Source organism: Syngnathus typhle, linkage group LG13 (genome assembly GCF_033458585.1).
Source record: "Syngnathus typhle isolate RoL2023-S1 ecotype Sweden linkage group LG13, RoL_Styp_1.0, whole genome shotgun sequence".
In the NCBI taxonomy this organism is placed as follows: domain Eukaryota; kingdom Metazoa; phylum Chordata; class Actinopteri; order Syngnathiformes; family Syngnathidae; genus Syngnathus; species Syngnathus typhle.
Window position 1 is genome coordinate 3,285,946 of NC_083750.1, and position 16,946 is coordinate 3,302,891.

A 16,946-nucleotide genomic window follows, 5' to 3' on the forward strand; every position below is an offset into this window, starting at 1 on the left:
TCGTCATCTCGTCATCCCCCCTGAAGAAAAAAATCCCTACCCCAAATGTCATGCGGTACTCATATTATCTTACAAAACATTCAGTAAATGTTTAGGTATTTCATCTTACCAATAGACACACTATACTCATACTACTCATCTTTATTATTTTGATTACATTATTTGCATGAGGTGAAAATATATATGTCTCTCAGTCAATTTATTTAGTCAGAGTACAGGATCATCCAAATCAAATCATGTAGTCATGTGCTTATAATATTGTTACCTTGTAGACACACAAGAAAGCATACATTAAAGTTTGGTAGCTTTTCTCTTTTGTAGAGTCAGACTTAAGTCACTTCCTGTCTTCTTTGTACATTTTCTGTGACGACAACATAGAAAGAAAACAAAACAATAATTGGGTTGTTATTGTCAAAAGAAATTAAAACAGTTTTAAAGCCTTACAATTCATTTAAAGTTTTTAAATATACTAGTATGGGTACTTTTTATTTATTATTTTGTATTTATTATTCTGTAAATATAACCTGGGTCCCATTTTTCATCTGAAGAAAGACCTTGATAAGAGCATTTGAAGGCCAATGCACAAAATATATCATCTTTTTTTTTTTTTTGTATTGTGAATTCAAGTACTGAACACAAACTCATCTCACATCATGTGCAGCATCTGTTTTGTTAGTAGTTTTTACAAACTGAGATTTTACTAATTCAAAACATAACGGAAGAACATTGTTCTTATTGTTTCTTCTACTAATGAAATTCAAATTGATAAACGAACAGTAATTGTTTTACTAGAGATTGGCTCAGACTGGCACATTTGTCTACCGACAGTTTAACATGAAAGAAGGTCCACGGACTAACAATGATCTACAGAACATCTCAAATCAGGAAAGACAAGAAAGAGGTAAATTAGCCGGTTTACCTATTGTCCTGGACCTCACTGGTAGACTCAGGCAGTTCTTTTCTTCTGGTTTCAGGAAGAAGGAAAGCTAGCGCTGCACTGGACACTGTGAGGCTGCTGAAAATGATGATTGGAATGGACACGTGGTATACCGCCAACATGTTGAGCAATGGAGCTAGCAGTCCGGCCACTCTCATAGCGATGGCTCCAAAGCCGACAGCTGTTTGCCTGAGGAGAAGGACAACAGAGCTCTCATTCTATTTTCGAACTTACCGTTTTAACATTTGAATAGACAATAGAGGCAGTGCACTGAATTGTATTGAAACATTAACACCAGTAAGTGTAAAGTGACATATATACTGTAAAAAGGCGATGCTTGGCACTGGCGGAGAAAAAAAAAAAGTGCTTACCTAACTGAAGTGGGAAAGAGCTCTTGAGAGTAGACCATACATACTGATGTAGCCCCATTCAAAAAGAACTTCCCTGTGGTCACAAGAGCCGTAATAACAATGGCGTTGTCTGCGAAGAGATTTGATGTACATTGAAAACTGCTGCGTGTGAAGACAAAAGAAGATTGGTGGGAGGGAATGGTAAATTACCTTGCGAGAAAGCCAGGGTCAAAAAGCAAATAAAGCCGCCGGTCAAAAGTGTTAAAATAAACGAGATCTTTCTCCCCAGCAATTCCAAGACCAAAATGCAAAGGAGGTGGACGGGAATTTCCGAAATGCCAAAGATGAACTGAACCAGGAAGATGTCCAAACCAAACTTGCCCACATTGAGGATAAGGGAGAAGTAGCCGAGATTTACTGAAAACCTAAATGGGGGAAATAAAATGGACTACTAGCCAAATAGAACATTCCGTCACATTGGGGCACTTTGATTGGCTCGCAGTCGGTCAGAAAGTTAAGAAACTCAAACAGCAATTCACTTAACACAAATACAAGAATAGCATACGTATACAATTTAAAAGATTACAGGAGGAAGGAATACTTTGCATTAATGTAAACGGGCAGTTGTGTTATGTGGGTTGTTGCAAGTTTATAATTTTGTCTGAATTTATATTGCCTAAATTTAGCAATATATACCTTAGCCACGCAGTGTGATGCGGTGGGGCAACATACTATAAGACAATACATATATTGTATTTATAATTCAGTGGTCCATACTGTATGTAGGTTAAATACGTATGTAGACAGATGAGGGAAAAAATATATTTTTTAAATTGTGTCTCACCTACCATGCAAAACACACAATGAACAAATATTTGAGTAAAATCGTCGTGGTAAATATGGTCTTGATCACTCCAGTTTGTGTTTCTTCTTTCTCTTGTCCCTGTAAATGTGTAATGGGGGAAAGAAAGGAATCATTCAATTTTGGCTTAAATGTCAAACCTTTGCTGTCATGTCTTTTTAATCCAAATTTACCATGCAGTTGAGCATATTCTCAGAGATTTCCTTTTTATTTATAGATGCAACTTTCCTGACCAACCTCTTTGCTTCCTCCATTCTTCCTCGACTCAGCAGCCATCTGACAGATTCTGGAACCCACCTTTAATAATGTCAAATATTACAGTAAAATAGCTCCCAAAAGGCTGAATTATACACATTGACATACCAAATGTAGATGGCAACAATGCCATAGACTACTGCCAGTCCATAATGTATTATTCTCCATTTCCGAATTTTATAAACCAGTCCGGCCAGGGCACATTGTCCCAGAGCAGCAAACATTTGGCTCAAACAGGAGGCATAGGATCTTTTGGTCATCCCTAACCACTCTGTAGCTACAAATACATTTGAACACACTGATTAGAGAGAGGGAAGAGAAAAGCATGTTTATTTCAAGGGCACATGATTTGAAAAAAAGAAAATAATAGCCATACCTAATACAGTCGAGTTAATTCTAAAGCCCGCAAGACCAAATCCAACCAGGAACTGCGCAACAATGTAAACATAGAAATTTGGAGATACACCAGACACAGTGTTGCATATGAACAGGACCACTGCTGGTACCTGTGTGGTTCTCAGACGACCAAATCTAAAATTGACAATCAAATCGAGGCTTATCAGCTCGTTAGATTGGTCAATTTAAATAGCAAGTGAGTCAGAGTACTTACGGTTCAAGTATAGGCCCAAAAATAATTGAACCGAAGAGTATACCAGCCATGAAGATTGGCTGCACAACAGAAGCCATGCTGGACCTGTCACACACGAGATCAAACTGTAAGGCAAAAAGTCACACAATTAGCGTGACTCCATAACATGCTAATGACTTAGTCTTTAGAATCACTTACATCCGTGATTATCGTGGCTTCATACATGGTGTCCGAGTACACCCAACCATTCTGGCACACTGTGGTCTTATTGAGTCCACGCCGCTTGATGGTTTCGATGTCCCAGTCCACTGGAGCAAACATGCGACACCTGCTAAAAGAAGCATTGTGCTCCAGAGGAACGGTCAAGTTCAGCTGCTCTTCCAACGTCAGGTTAGCGTCTGCCTTGAGAATCCAGTTGGTGTTACAATGCCGATCCGGATCTGGCTGGATGAAAAGAAAACTAGAAAAACATATAGGCAGTAAAGAATTTGGGGAGGTTAGTGCGAAAAGAATACTCTTCTGAAAAATTCCAAATTCTCCAATGGTTAGCAGAATCTCTCCAAAGCCCATTTTTTTTGACGCATGAGACAAAGTGGCTGTGTTAAGGTTCAGGCAACTCAATATTTAACACTCAATGAGTTAATGGTTGATGGACACCACTGTACACATTTGTGGCTTCAAATAAGAAAAACACATCAATGCTTCATTTTTTTTTTTGTTCCTTCCGTAGCCTGCGCACCACATTTGAAACCAATTTCTTTATTGAACCTATCTTATAATTGTCATTACACTGCTTTTATGTAACAGGGGATCCGCATTTTGGGAGTCCAGGGGAATTAAAAATAATAATTAGAATAAAATAAATGTATTTATTTCAAAAAAAGGTGCTGGATCCAAAAAATCAAATTCTGAACAAAAGGAAATGCGTATAAATGTCAAGCTAAAAAACAACTAAAGTTTGGTTGATTTTGTTATGTTAAGTTGACTCTGCCTGGAGTCATGTTCTGTTTTCATGGTGAGCATTTTTCTGTGGAGACAAATAGAAGAAAAACCTTTTAAATAACTTTCAAATATTGTGGCCTTTATTTCTGTCATTACATTTAGTACTGGCAATTTCAATTTGAGTCACCCAAGATTATAAAAGAGCAAATAGCTCAATACCCAATATCTGCGTACATTATCTATCTATCTATCTATCTATCTATCTATCTATCTATCTATCTATCTATCTATCTATCTATCTATCTATCTATCTATCTATCTATCTATCTATCTATCTATCTATCTATCTATCTATCTGAATCAACAACAGTTTGATTACTCGGCTTACCCGTTGCCCTCGGCATCGCTAGTTGAATCGGGCAGTTCTTGACTCTTGGTTTCGGGAAGGAGGAAGGTCACAGCTCCACTAAGCACAATAGGGATGCTAAAGATGATGATGGGAATGGACCAGTAGTAAACAGCCAGCATGTTGATTGGTGGGGAAAGGAGCGAAGCTATTCGTGTTCCAATGAATGCCAAGCCAGCAGCTGTTTGCCCGAGTTTGGTGGAAAACAAAGTACAAATTAATTTACAGAGGATCCATTTGACACAAAACTTAAAATGGTAGACTTTTATGATTTACACTTCTGAAATAACAAATTTCTTCAAATTATGTTTAGTATTAATAATAACCAACATATCATTTTTGGTGAATAGACTGATCCTTTAAGTGATTTCTGAGTAAACAGATAAATATCAGTATACAGCACTTGTATACATTTCTGCCACTGGTTCCATTTTCAAACTAGGCCTAATCATGTCCTGCATGTTGGTGTTCCCCCGCAGAAAGACTTGATTCGCATGACAGTGCAAATTTAGGAATCATGCCACCAAAACGTGTCCTGCCAGTTTCATGGCTAAACATCCACTATAAATCCCTGAAACATTAACGCATCTCAACTTGATTTATAAGAATAAAAGCAGCTGAAACAAACTGCTGTAGATCAATACAAAACAAACATGACAAGACAAATGAACCAAATGTAATTTAGAACCGAAACAATACAATTAAAAACACATTAAAATATATATAGTCAAACCCCGGTTTTCGAACGTCCCGTTTCTCGAACAAATCGGAATTTGAACGAAAAATTCGAGATTTTTTTTGCTTCGGTTGTCGAACAAAATTCGGAGGTCGAAACTCGCTCGCGAGACGAGCCGTAAGGACTCGAGAAAACCCAACCGCGCGGCCCGGATGCCAACCAACTTCGTTGTTATCATATTTCTGTTACTTTGAGGATTGTATTAACCCCTAATCATGCTTCCAAAGAAAGCAAGTGGGAGCAGTAAAGCCATCCTAAAACACAAAGACGCTCTTAAAGCAATGCGACAGTGAGCGTCCGGCGCGCTGCGGTCGCGCGATCGGACCAAATTAAGCTTCCTGCGCACTGAGGTCCACTTGAATCTTGGAAAGTACATCAGGACTTTAAAAATATTTTCTAAATTTTAACGACAGCTCTGTCACAATAATGCGACGAGCACGGTGCAGTTGTGCGGTCGGCGGCGCCCTACGGTTGCGCGTTCGGCGGTGCGCTGCAGTTGCGCGATCGGACAAAAATGCGCAAATGAAAAAATGCTTTAAAAAGGCCATTTTTTGTCTTGGAACGGATTACATTTTTTTTCATTATTTGTAATGGGAAAAATAGATTCGGAATTCGACCGATTCACTTCTCGAACCGTCTTTTGGAACGGATTGTGGTCGAAAACCGAGGATTGACTGTAATCCATATTCCAAATTTTACACCTTCCCCGTTTGCTCACCTCATTGAAGAGCTCCTGAGAGTACACAATACACACGGAACTAGCCCAGTTCAAGAAAAACTTCCCTATGGTAACAAGAGAAGTGATAGCAACAGTGTTGTCTGGAATGAGAGTTCATGGATAGTAAAATAAACATTGTGTGTTGTGATAGCAAATGTGAAAAGAACATTTCAGGAAATGAGTCACCTTGAGAGAAAGCCAGGTTTAAGAGGCAAAAAAAGCTTCCTGCCAGAAGTATTGTATTCAAGGATGTTCTCCTCCCCAATAACTCCAAGAAATAGATGCAGAGGAGATGTGCCGGTATTTGGGATGCGCCAAACAGTAATTGAACCAGAAAAATGTTCAAACCAAAGTTACCCACATTGAGAGTAAGACAATAGTGGGCTAAAAATGTTGAAGACCTAGTCAGGAAAAATTGTGCAAAAAATGAAACGAAAGGAATGGAAGACAGCCATCATGTTTTTTTCTCTTACCAGATAAAGGATATTATGAATGCATGTTTCCGTAATATCGGTGAGGAAAAAAATACTTTTCTTGCCCCATTTACGCTGTCTTTAGTCTCACATTTTTGTAACTGTGTGATTCAAGAGGGGAACAAATAATAACATTCAGCATAAACACTGCTATTTTTTTTTCTATATCAAAACTCACCATACAGTCGAATACATTTTCTGGGATTTTCTGTTTGTTTACAGTTGAAGCTTTCTTGATCCACTTTTTTGCTTCTTCGATTCTTCTTTAAATCAACAACCACCTTGCTGATTCAGGAATCCACCTTTCCCAAATGAGAAGGTCAGAGTCACTTATATGCCAAATGTGATGATCTGATTTTCATGATCTGTCACGTACCATATGTAGAGGGCAACAGGAGTATACGCTGCTGCCGTCACATACTGGTTCTCTACAGCATGAATGAAATATGCCGAATGAAATAGACAAGTGCGGCCATTAAACAGTCCCAGAGCAGATAACAATTGGCTCAAACATGAGGCCAAAGATCTTTTGGTGATCCCAATCCACTCTGTAGCTATAAAGATGCCCAAATTAAATCGAGCAAGAATTTCATGCCTTTCATCTCCTGCAGAGGAAACAGGTTCAAGACTATTAAATTGCGTTTTTTCACCTTCGTAATATTGCAAAGATTCGTCCGATCCTCTCGACCGGTGATGCGGTTAGGTGGCACCCAAGCTGACAGCGGCTATCTGGATTCTCGTGGACCAATTCAGGATGGGGGAACTGTAGCTCAACCTCCTCGAAGACACTGCCAGGACAATTAAGAGCTCCTCCGGCAGCGCTTCGCTTTGACTTGGATATCCAATTTTCATTGATTTTCATATTATGTATCATTTGTGCCCTCTCTGCATCCATTTCAACCTGGTGATCCTGAAAGGACGATCCTTCCATCTGTGGTCGCTTCTCAAGGTTTCTCATTTTGCCCTGGCAGGTTTTTTTTGAGTTTTTCCTTGCTCTTTAGGAAGCTTAAGATCAGGGGATGCTTTGAGAATAACTGTCAATTTTTGTCTATGTGAAGCCCTTTGGGACTGCTTGTGATTTAGGGCTATACAAATAAACTTGACTTGATTGTTAGAAAAATGTATATATATGTTATCATGCGTTCTCTAATCAATGCTTTACCGCAATATTATTGCAATATATGCTTGCTGTTTGGCCTTGGTGTTTTTATGATGTACCACAGAAGCGAAAAGTTACGGCTGGGTCAGGAGAGAGGTTACAGCTGGGTCAGACAGGGCGCAGCTGACAACTCAGCAAAAAGAAGACATCTACCGAGACAGTTCCTTTCTAACAAAGACCACTTTGCAAATCATTGCTGTCTTGCACCCCAGATGAACCTCCAAGTGACCATTAATGTCAGGGTTTTCCAAACTATCTTGATCGTAAGATTATGTTGGTGCATATCCAGTAATAAATAACTTAGCTTGTCTCATCCTACACAAGGTCGTAAAACATCCCTTGCTATGTTTTGACTAGAGGTCAAAGGTTTTCTTTTCTATCCAGTCCACTTCCCACATGTTCTTAACAGTATGTAAACACCTAGTGATTTTTCCTTACGAGGCAAAGCCCACATGCTGTATAAAATTAAAATGGGCTCTCGAGTGAGACCAGTTTGATTTCTCAAAAGTGTGACAAAAAAAGAGGTCCCACACTCGTGTCAGGGTGAACATTTCTTTTTACAACTCTTCATTTGGTTTAACAGACACATTGGCCAATGTGGTCTAGTGGTACATTCAAGGAAAGTTGGACTTTTCCAACTTCCAACTTGGAAAAGTGGACGTACAATGTGACGTCCCTCGATGACTTCAGATCATATCCATATAGAGCAGGGGTCACCAGGTCGCCCGTGAGGACCGCACGAGTCGCCCGCAGGACTGTTCTAAAATTAGCTCAAATAGCGGCACTTGTTGTCAGTGAGCTGCATCCATTTATTTTACAGTCAAACCTCGGTTTTAGAACGTCCCGGTTCTCGAACAAATCGGAATTCGAACGAAAAATTCGAGATTTTATTGCTTTAGTTGTCGAACAAAATTTGGAGGTCAAACCTCGCGAGATGAGCCGGGAGGACCCGAGAAAACCCGACCGCGCGGCCCGGATACCGACTGACTCCGTTGTTATTGTATTTTTGTTACTTTGAGGATTGTATTAACCCCTAATCATGCCTCCAAAGAAAGCAAGTGGGAGCAGTAAAGCCATCCTAACACACAAAGACGCTCTTAAAGCAATGTGACAGTGAGCGCCCGGCGCGCTGCGGTTGCGTGATCGGACCAAATTAAGCTCCCTGCGCACTGAGGTCCACTTAAATTTTGGAAAGTACATCAGAACTTTAAAAAATATTTTCTAAATTTCAGCGACGGCTCAGTCCCCTAAATAAACGATGCCAAGAGCGCTTCTGGTGCCAGCAGGGGCACGCTTTGTTAGCGCACCAGGGGGCCCCCATAGATTTGTTTGTCTAGGGCCCCCAAAAGTCTAGGCACAGACCTGCATATAGTATATAATGCACTTACGATTCTGCAAGCGGACAAACGATGACAGAGCCAAAGGGTATGCCAGCCATGAAAATGATTTGTACAACAGCAGTCACGAAAGATTTATCGCAGACGAGATCGAACTGCAAAGCAAAACTCCAAAGAATTATTTGATTTTCAGCAGGACCGCAAGCACCCCGCATCGAGTAACTTACGTCAATGACGATAGTTGCTTCATACATGGTGTTCGAGTACACCCAGCCGTCCTGGCACACAGTGGTCTCATCGAGTCCATTCTCCCTGATGGTTCCAATGTCCCAGTTAACCGGAACAAACATGTGACATTGGCTGAGAGAACCATTTCGTTCCAGGGGAATGGTCAGGTTCAGCTGCTCATCCAACGTCAGGTTAGGAGCTACCTTGAGAATCCAGTCGGTGTTACAATGATGAGCTGGATCGGAACGAATGAAAAGGAAATTACACAGAGCAAGAGGCAGTAATACATTTGGAAAGGTTAGTGCACAAAGTATAAGCTTCTGAAAAATTCCAAATTCTCCAATGGTGCTTAGAATCGCTCAGAAACCCATTTCGCTGAAAAAGTGGAAGATCGCTATATTAAGAATAAAAAAAAAATTAAAAAAAAGACTTGTTCGACATCTGGTTCATTTTAGATTAACATATTGTTTAAATAATGAAATTGAGAAGAAACTGTTGACAGAGTTGAACACAATTACAGTCCACATTCACCAAATTATTTGCCCTCATTCTAGTTAACCTGCATAATTATTTCATGGATATTCCAGTCTTCTTGTCTTTTGGAGATAACCGGAAAAACAGTGGGGGAGAATGTGCAAAAAAAAAAAAAAGTGATAGAAAAATTAAATAATATAAAGTCAAGTTCAGTGTTGTTCTTTTTGTTAATCCCTCATTTTAATTAATTGAAAGCACACACTTCATATAAAATTAGCTACACAATTTGAACAAATTATTCTGAATGAGCAAATATGACAAATAATCTTAATAATTTAGAATTTATTTCGCTTAATACATATTTTTTAAATGGACTGTTGTCTGGAGAAAAGTCCAATAAACACCACTCAAATTCAGATTGGCGATAAAGTGGGGCATGTCTTGGATTCACTGTTGTTGCAAGTGTGCGTTTTGGAGTATCAGAGAAAAACAAGAAAGACAAGCAAACAAACACTCCTCCGAGATTAATGGCTCCTCGGAACTGCTGTTTTGTGCCAGTTTGTTGCATAAGCACACACAAATTTCAACAAATTATTCTGCATGAGCAAATATTCATTCATTTGTCACGAGGGTGTGCTGAAGCCTATCCCAGCAGTCTTTGGGTGGTAGGCCTGCTTAACTGTAAAAAACGTTTGAAAAAATGAAACATTTTTTTAACCCCACTGTGGCTTTATTCATCAACCAAAAATCATTCTGCTCGTGGTGACATTTTACATCAATGGATTTGTCTTGAAATAAATGTTCCAGTTCAAATGAGCATTTGACAAAGTATATATGTGTACAAGTTGACAAATATATGGCTGGCATTGGGCCAAAATTTTGTACCACAGAAATCATCACTTTTTAAAAAGGGCATGTTTGTTCAAACATTAACTTTCGATCATGAGAACAAGCCATTTTCAACACCCACACATATGTACTGACCAATAGTATACAATTAAGAAAAAATATTAAATTTACTTAATTGTCCAAATTGTAATTATGAGGTTTCGTCCTGACGCCAGCAATATTTCAAAAAAATGTTAAATAATACATTAGTTTGCCATCATTTGATTCAAATAATACTAATGATTTAGTTAATGTGATGAGACAATAATAATGCTTTTCCTTTACGGTAAAAAAATAAAATAAAGGTCATTCAGGGCATTTAGATGGTAACACACACACCAGCTCAAACATACACGTACAAATGTATCCTGTCATATGAAATCTTATCAAACTAATGGGTTTGCACAAGGTTGTGGGAAAAAAAAGACGTGCATAAAGAACAGCACAATACACATGCTAACATATCAATAAGGTGCCAATTAAACCAATTGTGCACGATTAGTGACGCAAGTGACAAAGGCAAAAGGCAGAAATGCAAACATTTACCTCCTTTTGGCTCAAGATGAGTCATCAGGTTTACTATGTCTTTTCCAGAATCAACATTTACAAGCCATATTACACGGCTTGTCCTGTTTAAGTGAAATGCATCGACATTGCTACAGATGGGGTGGGTGGTGGTTACACAGACGTATGGGAGTTACAGTGCTTGGCGTCGCAACATACGTACTTGTAAATCATTCGTTACTCCCATACCTGAAGCAGCTTGAAGGCAGCCCTTTCATGTGGTACGAACAGCAGAAAAGCTACACTGGGAGTGACAAGTGGCTGGCCAGAGGACTTTTTGGACAGTAAAGACACGAAAATATGGCCAAACACACAAAACTTGACAAGCGCCTGTACTTTTCTGGGTAGGCCCACTCCACCCAAAGAGATATTATCATTTTAAATACATTTAATAGCAATTCTGTCATGGAATTGTGTGTTTTATTGAGCTAGATGTTAGCATGCTAACAGGTTAACAAATAGTGTGGGGTGGCGCTCTTTGTGGTAAAAGCTTTTGTCCTCAAAAATAAAACATATTTAAGATAATGTTAGAATATATCCTTAAGAGGGATTCAGTCCATGGATTTTGTGTTTCGGTGAGAGCTGGGCTACAACCTGCACTTGCTACCACAAGTCAATATTTGATGAGAATCCTTTTTCAAAGCAATCTATATAACCTTGGCTATTATTTGTAATATACAGTGCATATTTTCCACCTCAAATCGAGTGTGGTTGCCATAGATGAATGATTCTGGAAACCCATATTTATTAAATGAATGAATGGCTATCCACTGTTGATCTATTCCTTTGCATGGCTGCATACCACCATTGGTGAGTGCTATCTGGGTGAAGTGGCCCTTTCCTCTGGTTCCACACCTAGGAATTTGAAAACCTAGCAGTCTTTGCAAGCCAAACTAGCCTGGACTCAACACACTTTCAGATTTAAGGATTTATCAAAAACTGGTAGACTCAATGAAATGAGAATGCAACATTAACATTTGGAAAAAAGTTGAGAAAAAGAAAGCAAATGACCTGTGTAGGTGTGTTAAAAATTCACTTTGCTGGGATACTTGTGGAAATCAGTCGATTTATGGGCTAAGCCTTGCCGCCTGAACTATTGAGGTACAGCAAACAATTCATTCAGCCAAAGAGAGCAAACAGCATCACATCAAGTGAAAACAAATATTGCATAGGAGAAGAATATCAGGCGAGTGATATTTCCTTTTTTTGAATATGTGATGAAAACTCCAAAATTGTAGCAACTGAAATTGTGACGTCGAAAGCTGCTAGCTGACGGGATGATTTAACTACATACATTTGAATGAGTCATTTGGTGCAGTCAACGCCTGATTATGTCTTTGGTTGCGCTTCAATTATAAGGGGAGATGTTTTGCCTACCAAAGCAATGTTGACTTCTCTATTGTATCGTTTCCAAGGAAGGAATTTCTTAGACAGCTTAGAAATGCATATAATTAATCAGCCAATAATCACTATTGATTGAGCTATGGTAAAGAGGACATATATAGTTGACAATTAACTAAGGCTTAATTTCACTGGTCAAATTCAGTGTAGCATAAGGTGACATTTCACTCGTGTGAGTTTTGTGGCACAGTTTATGTAATCGAAAAAAAAAGGTAGATAAAGAGAAAGGCATCATTTGCATTAATGACGAGATGGTTTGGGTTGTGCTTATGAATGAAAGGGGGGGTAGGAATAATAATTGATTGCATGTCCTCTCCCACGAATAAGCGCACTGTAAACGTTTCAAGTGTGTTCCTGTGATGGACTGAACCTCCTCGCCATGTGGTCCTCGTGCATCCTGCCGCAGTGTCACACTTTGAGCCAGCTTCACGTCTCGCCGTCCTCTCTTTGGCAGCAGTGGCGTCTTAGAATTTACTAGCATGCAGCAGTGCATTACCAGTAGTTGCTGTCTTTTGCTGCACGCCTTTTGACTTAGCTAATGCTGAGCTGCGCAAAGCCGATGAGTTTGACGTCATCGGGAATTTCAGACTCCTCCACACCAGATGCCTGGGGAACAAAGGAATGAAACTTCAATGGATATGTTGTGCTAAAGAACGTGCTATAAAATGTCACATGGATATCTCGTATATTATGCAAATATGGACAGTACACAAATGTAAACAATTGTTGATTGCAATACAGTAACACATCAATATTGGAATTTACCAGCTTAAAGGTGACATTTTTGTGATTCTGAGGATCATCCACAATCTTTTGCAGATTGGCAGCAACTGCAATGAAGATGAACAAGGCAATCAGCAGTGATGTTAGGACACTCGTCTGCGTTTAACTTGTCTGCTTTAAGACTACGAGCTACACGCAAGTGTCAATTTGTTGCCATGTCTACTGTAGCTTTAGCAACAGAGACTGGACTACTTAGTTAGTGCTTACCAATGACTAAATCTCTCCCATCAACCAGACCGGCTGAAACCAACTCCTGAGACACTCCATCAGCAGAGTCTGATGACATAAGCAGATAGCACAAGCAAAATCATTGATTTTGCACATGAGGTTAGATGATCATCATGATCATACCTCTACCAGACATGAACTCAAATCTGATGTCATTGAGTTCCTTCTTTGGATTCCTCAGCCTCAGGACGAGGCTGATGGGAACGCTGGAATCAGGTACAATGGGATCCTGAAAAAGCACGCAGGCAATGTACGCAAGGTCGGTGTGAATTGAGGCTTTGTAAATCCAGGCCTTTGACTGCTCATGGCTTATTACCTGAGTGGAGGCTCCATGTGAGGGGCTCACTGTTTGTGCAGGCGTGGAAGCCTGCGGCGGAACGTCTTCGCCACTCTGTCCCACAGGCGTAACATTGGCTTTGACTGTAGGAGGCGGCGGCTTAAGGTGTGAACTAGAGCCCTCTGCTGGCGGGAAAATCTAAGCGGTATGACACACAAGTAAGTTGAAGTGTCTTGCAGGTACATGAGCAGAGGAATAAGAGGAGGAGGACAAACAAGTGAGACAGACATTCATGCGTTATCAATTACTTCAAAACAGAAAAATCAGCAACAGCTGGTCGGTCATGTCCGCCATAAACACACTCACCTCCATAGTCTGAGAGCCGTCCCTCACTCTGGGCGACTGCAGAATGGACATGACAGATTGTCAAGATTAAAAACATGCAATTCTTAGATGCACCCAAATCTTTATACTCATGGATAGAATTTAAAGGATCCCACACTCAAAAACAAGACTTTATGACATCACATCTGAAAAAAGAGGAGAGTATAATCCCACACCAGGACATGAGAAGACAGTGGACCAGTATGTGGTAGGGGGAACCAGTATAGATTTTGAATATTGTTGTTGATCATTTTAGCACTTGAGGTGAGATGTACATACTGTTACTAACGCAACATTTATCTTTGGTCTAAACCAGGGGTCTCAAACTCCAGTCCTCGGGGGCCGCATTCCTACAAGTTTCCCTCGTTAAACACACCTGATTCAATTATCAGGCTCCTGCAGAACGTGAGGATGAACTGATCATTTGAATCAGGTGTGTTTAACAAGGGAAACTTGTAGGAATGCGGCCCCCGAGGACTGGAGTTTGAGACCCCTGGTTTAAACTGTGTTCCAATGTACAAAAATCTCTACACTGTACAATATTATAATGAATTCTGACGGATGCGTATCAGCAAGTGTCAAACATCTCACCCGGAGAGCTGCCACTGCAGCTTTGCCTTCTTCACTCTCCTCGTCCAGTTCGTCGTCACTCCACTCCCAACCGCCGTCCTCGGTCTTGTGAAGACGGCCGCTGGATCCCGGAACACGTCTCACCTTTTGAAGTCAAAATTTTAAAAATGGTTATTAATTGTCAGTTTGCTGGGAAAACAAGATGTAATTTGTTGAAGAATGACGAACCTTTTTTGAGCGATCATTTATTGATGGACCTTTATGTAGCAGTTTCTCCTGCAGGTAGTCATTATTCTATGAAGTGAGAGGACAAATATTACGCATATATAAAAACACAATCTACTGCATTTCTAACACCAGAGAAGCTTGCCTTAGCTTTGGTGAAGAACTTGTGCTTAAGCAACTCTGCTGCAGTTGGCCTACAATGAACCAAACAGAAATTATTGGGAATAAAAGGAATGGTCTAATAAAAAAAGGAAGGGCTATGATGAAGTGCACATTCATGAACAGACCTTTTTTCTGGGTCCTTCTGTAAACACAAAGTGATCATCTTCCTAAAGGATTTGCCATATTTCTTCACCATCTCCTTGTCTGTGATACCCGTTTCCAGACAGGGTGGGTCGTTCTGCAGAGTCAGCATCAGCACCTAGACATACGCAACTATCAGCCACATTAGAAACATCAAACACACAACATAGTTACCTTCATTGGTGGATATTTGTGATACGGTGCAGCTCCTGTGGCTAACTCAATTGCAGTGATCCCAAAACTCCAGATGTCAGCTTTAAAGTCATAGCCACGGACCTGTAAAAACAAGCAGTGAAAGTAATGAACAAGCAGAACACAAAAGAAGAATGAAAAGGACACCATCCATGAAAGAAGGATCCCACCTGCTCCATGACCTCGGGGGCCATCCAGCAAGGTGTTCCTACAAACGTTTTCCGAACCTTGTTCCTTGTCATATCCCCGCCTGCCGCTAGAAAGGCACTCACACCAAAATCTGAGGGCCACAGTATGCAAGATTAAAAAGGATGAGAAGGGGGGGGGGGCTCGTTCAAACTCTGGCCAAAAACTAGTTTGAATTAACGTGTAATATAAAATCAAGACTTCCTGAAAAAGAGAAATGAGAGAACACCATACCAGCAATTTGAACCGAGCCATCATCCCCAAGAAGAATATTTCCAGCCTTTAGATCACTGTGAGTGAAGTGGAGAGATATTTAACAAAATGTATGGGATCAAAAACGAGTATTGGCTGTGAAGTTGAAAACATTTCGATGGTCACAGATCACAGAAGGCAGAAACAAGCCTTCTCAATTATGCATCTTCATTAGATTAATGAACTGAGGTCAAGTTCAACCTGCAGTCAGTCACATATGTAGAAAAGGCTTCACGTTGGGGTAAAATGGAAGGTGATGACACCAGCAAGATCTCTCACCGATGAATTTGTCCATTTTTGTGAAGGTATTCCAGCGCCTCCAAAACTTCCTTCAAGATAGTGGCGATACAGGCCTCGTCCAACACTCCGGACTTGTGCTCCCCTCGTGAAATGATGTGTTTGATGATGTCCAAGACTGAGCCTGAGGGAGAGGGTACAGAGGGAGGAAAATGGAGGTAGTCGTTAAATATGCCAATGGCGGGCAAAAAAAAAAAAAAAGGCATTACACTTCACAGGATGACACCCAATTATATATGCCGTTATCGATGACAAATCCGCGGATATGTTGTAATCTTGAGACGTGCCTTGCAGAGATTAAACAATGGATGTCTCAATTTCCTACGTCTTAACCCAGATAAAACTGAGATGTTGATAATTGGTCCTGCTCGTTATCATCACTTATTTAAAGGAACCACTATAAAATTGGATAAATGTACTATCATAGTGATCCTCATACTAATCTTGGGGTTATACTTGACCAAACGCTCTCCTTTCAAAAACACATTAAGTACCGTAATTTTCGGACTATAAATCGCGTTTTTGTTTCATAGTTTGGGTGGGGGGGGGGGGTCGACTTATACTCAGGAGCGACTTATATATGTTTTTTGTCACAAATCTTTACTTGATCATTAACACATCATTTACTTACAAGTATAGTTGACCACTTCACATTATTTTTAGTATAGTTGATCACTTCACATGTTTTGATATCTTTATCTTGAAGATATTCAAAACATGAAAAATAGAGAGAAAAAAAATCAAATAAAGTAACTAACACTTTAAAGCGCCATATCCTCTGGACATGTCCTCTGTCACCAGGATGACATAAAGGACGAGACATTTGATCGATGGATTTAATGATTTAGAGTGACACAAATGGTTTGATAATATTGTTGTTTATGTGATAGTTATTTAAAATATAGTTTATATATCGTTGTATGGGCCTGT

The 16,946-nt window shown here is 39.9% G+C and overlaps 3 protein-coding genes across 8 annotated transcripts in view; all 3 read right to left on the minus strand.

Annotated features, from left to right (window-relative positions):
- Positions 1-125: 125 nt before the first annotated feature.
- Positions 126-8,998, minus strand: LOC133165931 (solute carrier family 22 member 13-like). 3 transcript variants are annotated; one of them, XM_061295848.1, is made up of 12 exons: positions 8,816-8,998; positions 4,324-4,522; positions 3,192-3,453; positions 3,015-3,118; positions 2,781-2,935; positions 2,513-2,681; positions 2,323-2,446; positions 2,136-2,230; positions 1,498-1,712; positions 1,309-1,417; positions 920-1,126; positions 126-361 (listed from the first exon to the last, which is right to left on the minus strand). In XM_061295848.1, exons 2-12 carry the CDS (start codon positions 4,461-4,463, stop codon positions 292-294), a joined length of 1,650 nt encoding a protein of 549 aa, XP_061151832.1. In that variant the 5' UTR covers positions 4,464-4,522; positions 8,816-8,998; the 3' UTR covers positions 126-291. The 3 variants fall into 3 exon arrangements, with proteins under 3 accessions (XP_061151832.1, XP_061151831.1, XP_061151833.1); XM_061295847.1 differs by lacking the exon at positions 8,816-8,998 and adding an exon at positions 5,796-5,896; XM_061295849.1 differs by lacking the exon at positions 8,816-8,998 and having other exon boundaries at positions 3,192-4,020; positions 4,324-4,464.
- On the minus strand, positions 8,812-9,363 carry LOC133165809 (solute carrier family 22 member 14-like). The gene is given in 2 exon segments (XM_061295703.1): positions 8,812-8,919; positions 8,992-9,363. Coding segments are annotated over 2 exon segments (480 nt in total).
- An 811-nt stretch (positions 9,364-10,174) lies between these two features.
- oxsr1a (oxidative stress responsive kinase 1a) overlaps positions 10,175-16,946 on the minus strand; it is a 36,415-nt gene continuing 29,643 nt past the window's right edge. For all 4 annotated transcript variants that reach the window (XM_061295842.1, XM_061295843.1, XM_061295844.1 and 1 more), the window contains 14 exons: positions 15,999-16,140; positions 15,702-15,757; positions 15,452-15,561; positions 15,264-15,365; positions 15,074-15,207; positions 14,932-14,980; positions 14,790-14,855; positions 14,583-14,705; positions 13,974-14,009; positions 13,647-13,805; positions 13,454-13,559; positions 13,310-13,378; positions 13,085-13,149; positions 10,175-12,925 (listed from right to left, as the gene is read on the minus strand). In XM_061295842.1, coding sequence (XP_061151826.1) covers positions 12,851-12,925; positions 13,085-13,149; positions 13,310-13,378; positions 13,454-13,559; positions 13,647-13,805; positions 13,974-14,009; positions 14,583-14,705; positions 14,790-14,855; positions 14,932-14,980; positions 15,074-15,207; positions 15,264-15,365; positions 15,452-15,561; positions 15,702-15,757; positions 15,999-16,140 — 1,292 coding nt within the window. In that variant the 3' untranslated portion in view covers positions 10,175-12,850. The remainder of the gene's footprint in view (positions 12,926-13,084; positions 13,150-13,309; positions 13,379-13,453; positions 13,560-13,646; positions 13,806-13,973; positions 14,010-14,582; positions 14,706-14,789; positions 14,856-14,931; positions 14,981-15,073; positions 15,208-15,263; positions 15,366-15,451; positions 15,562-15,701; positions 15,758-15,998; positions 16,141-16,946) is intronic.

Excerpts from the sequence above, each read along its gene's own strand:
- LOC133165931 (XM_061295848.1), bottom strand. The coding sequence starts at position 4,463 with ATGCTGGCTGTTTACTACTGGTCCATTCCCATCATCATCTTTAGCATC. Across the intron at positions 3,119-3,191 it reads AAGCCACGATAATCACGGAT|TTTGATCTCGTGTGTGACAG; the intron begins GTAAGTGATTCT and ends TTTGCCTTACAG. Across the intron at positions 362-919 it reads AGTGAGGTCCAGGACAATAG|AAAATGTACAAAGAAGACAG; the intron begins GTAAACCGGCTA and ends TTGTCGTCACAG.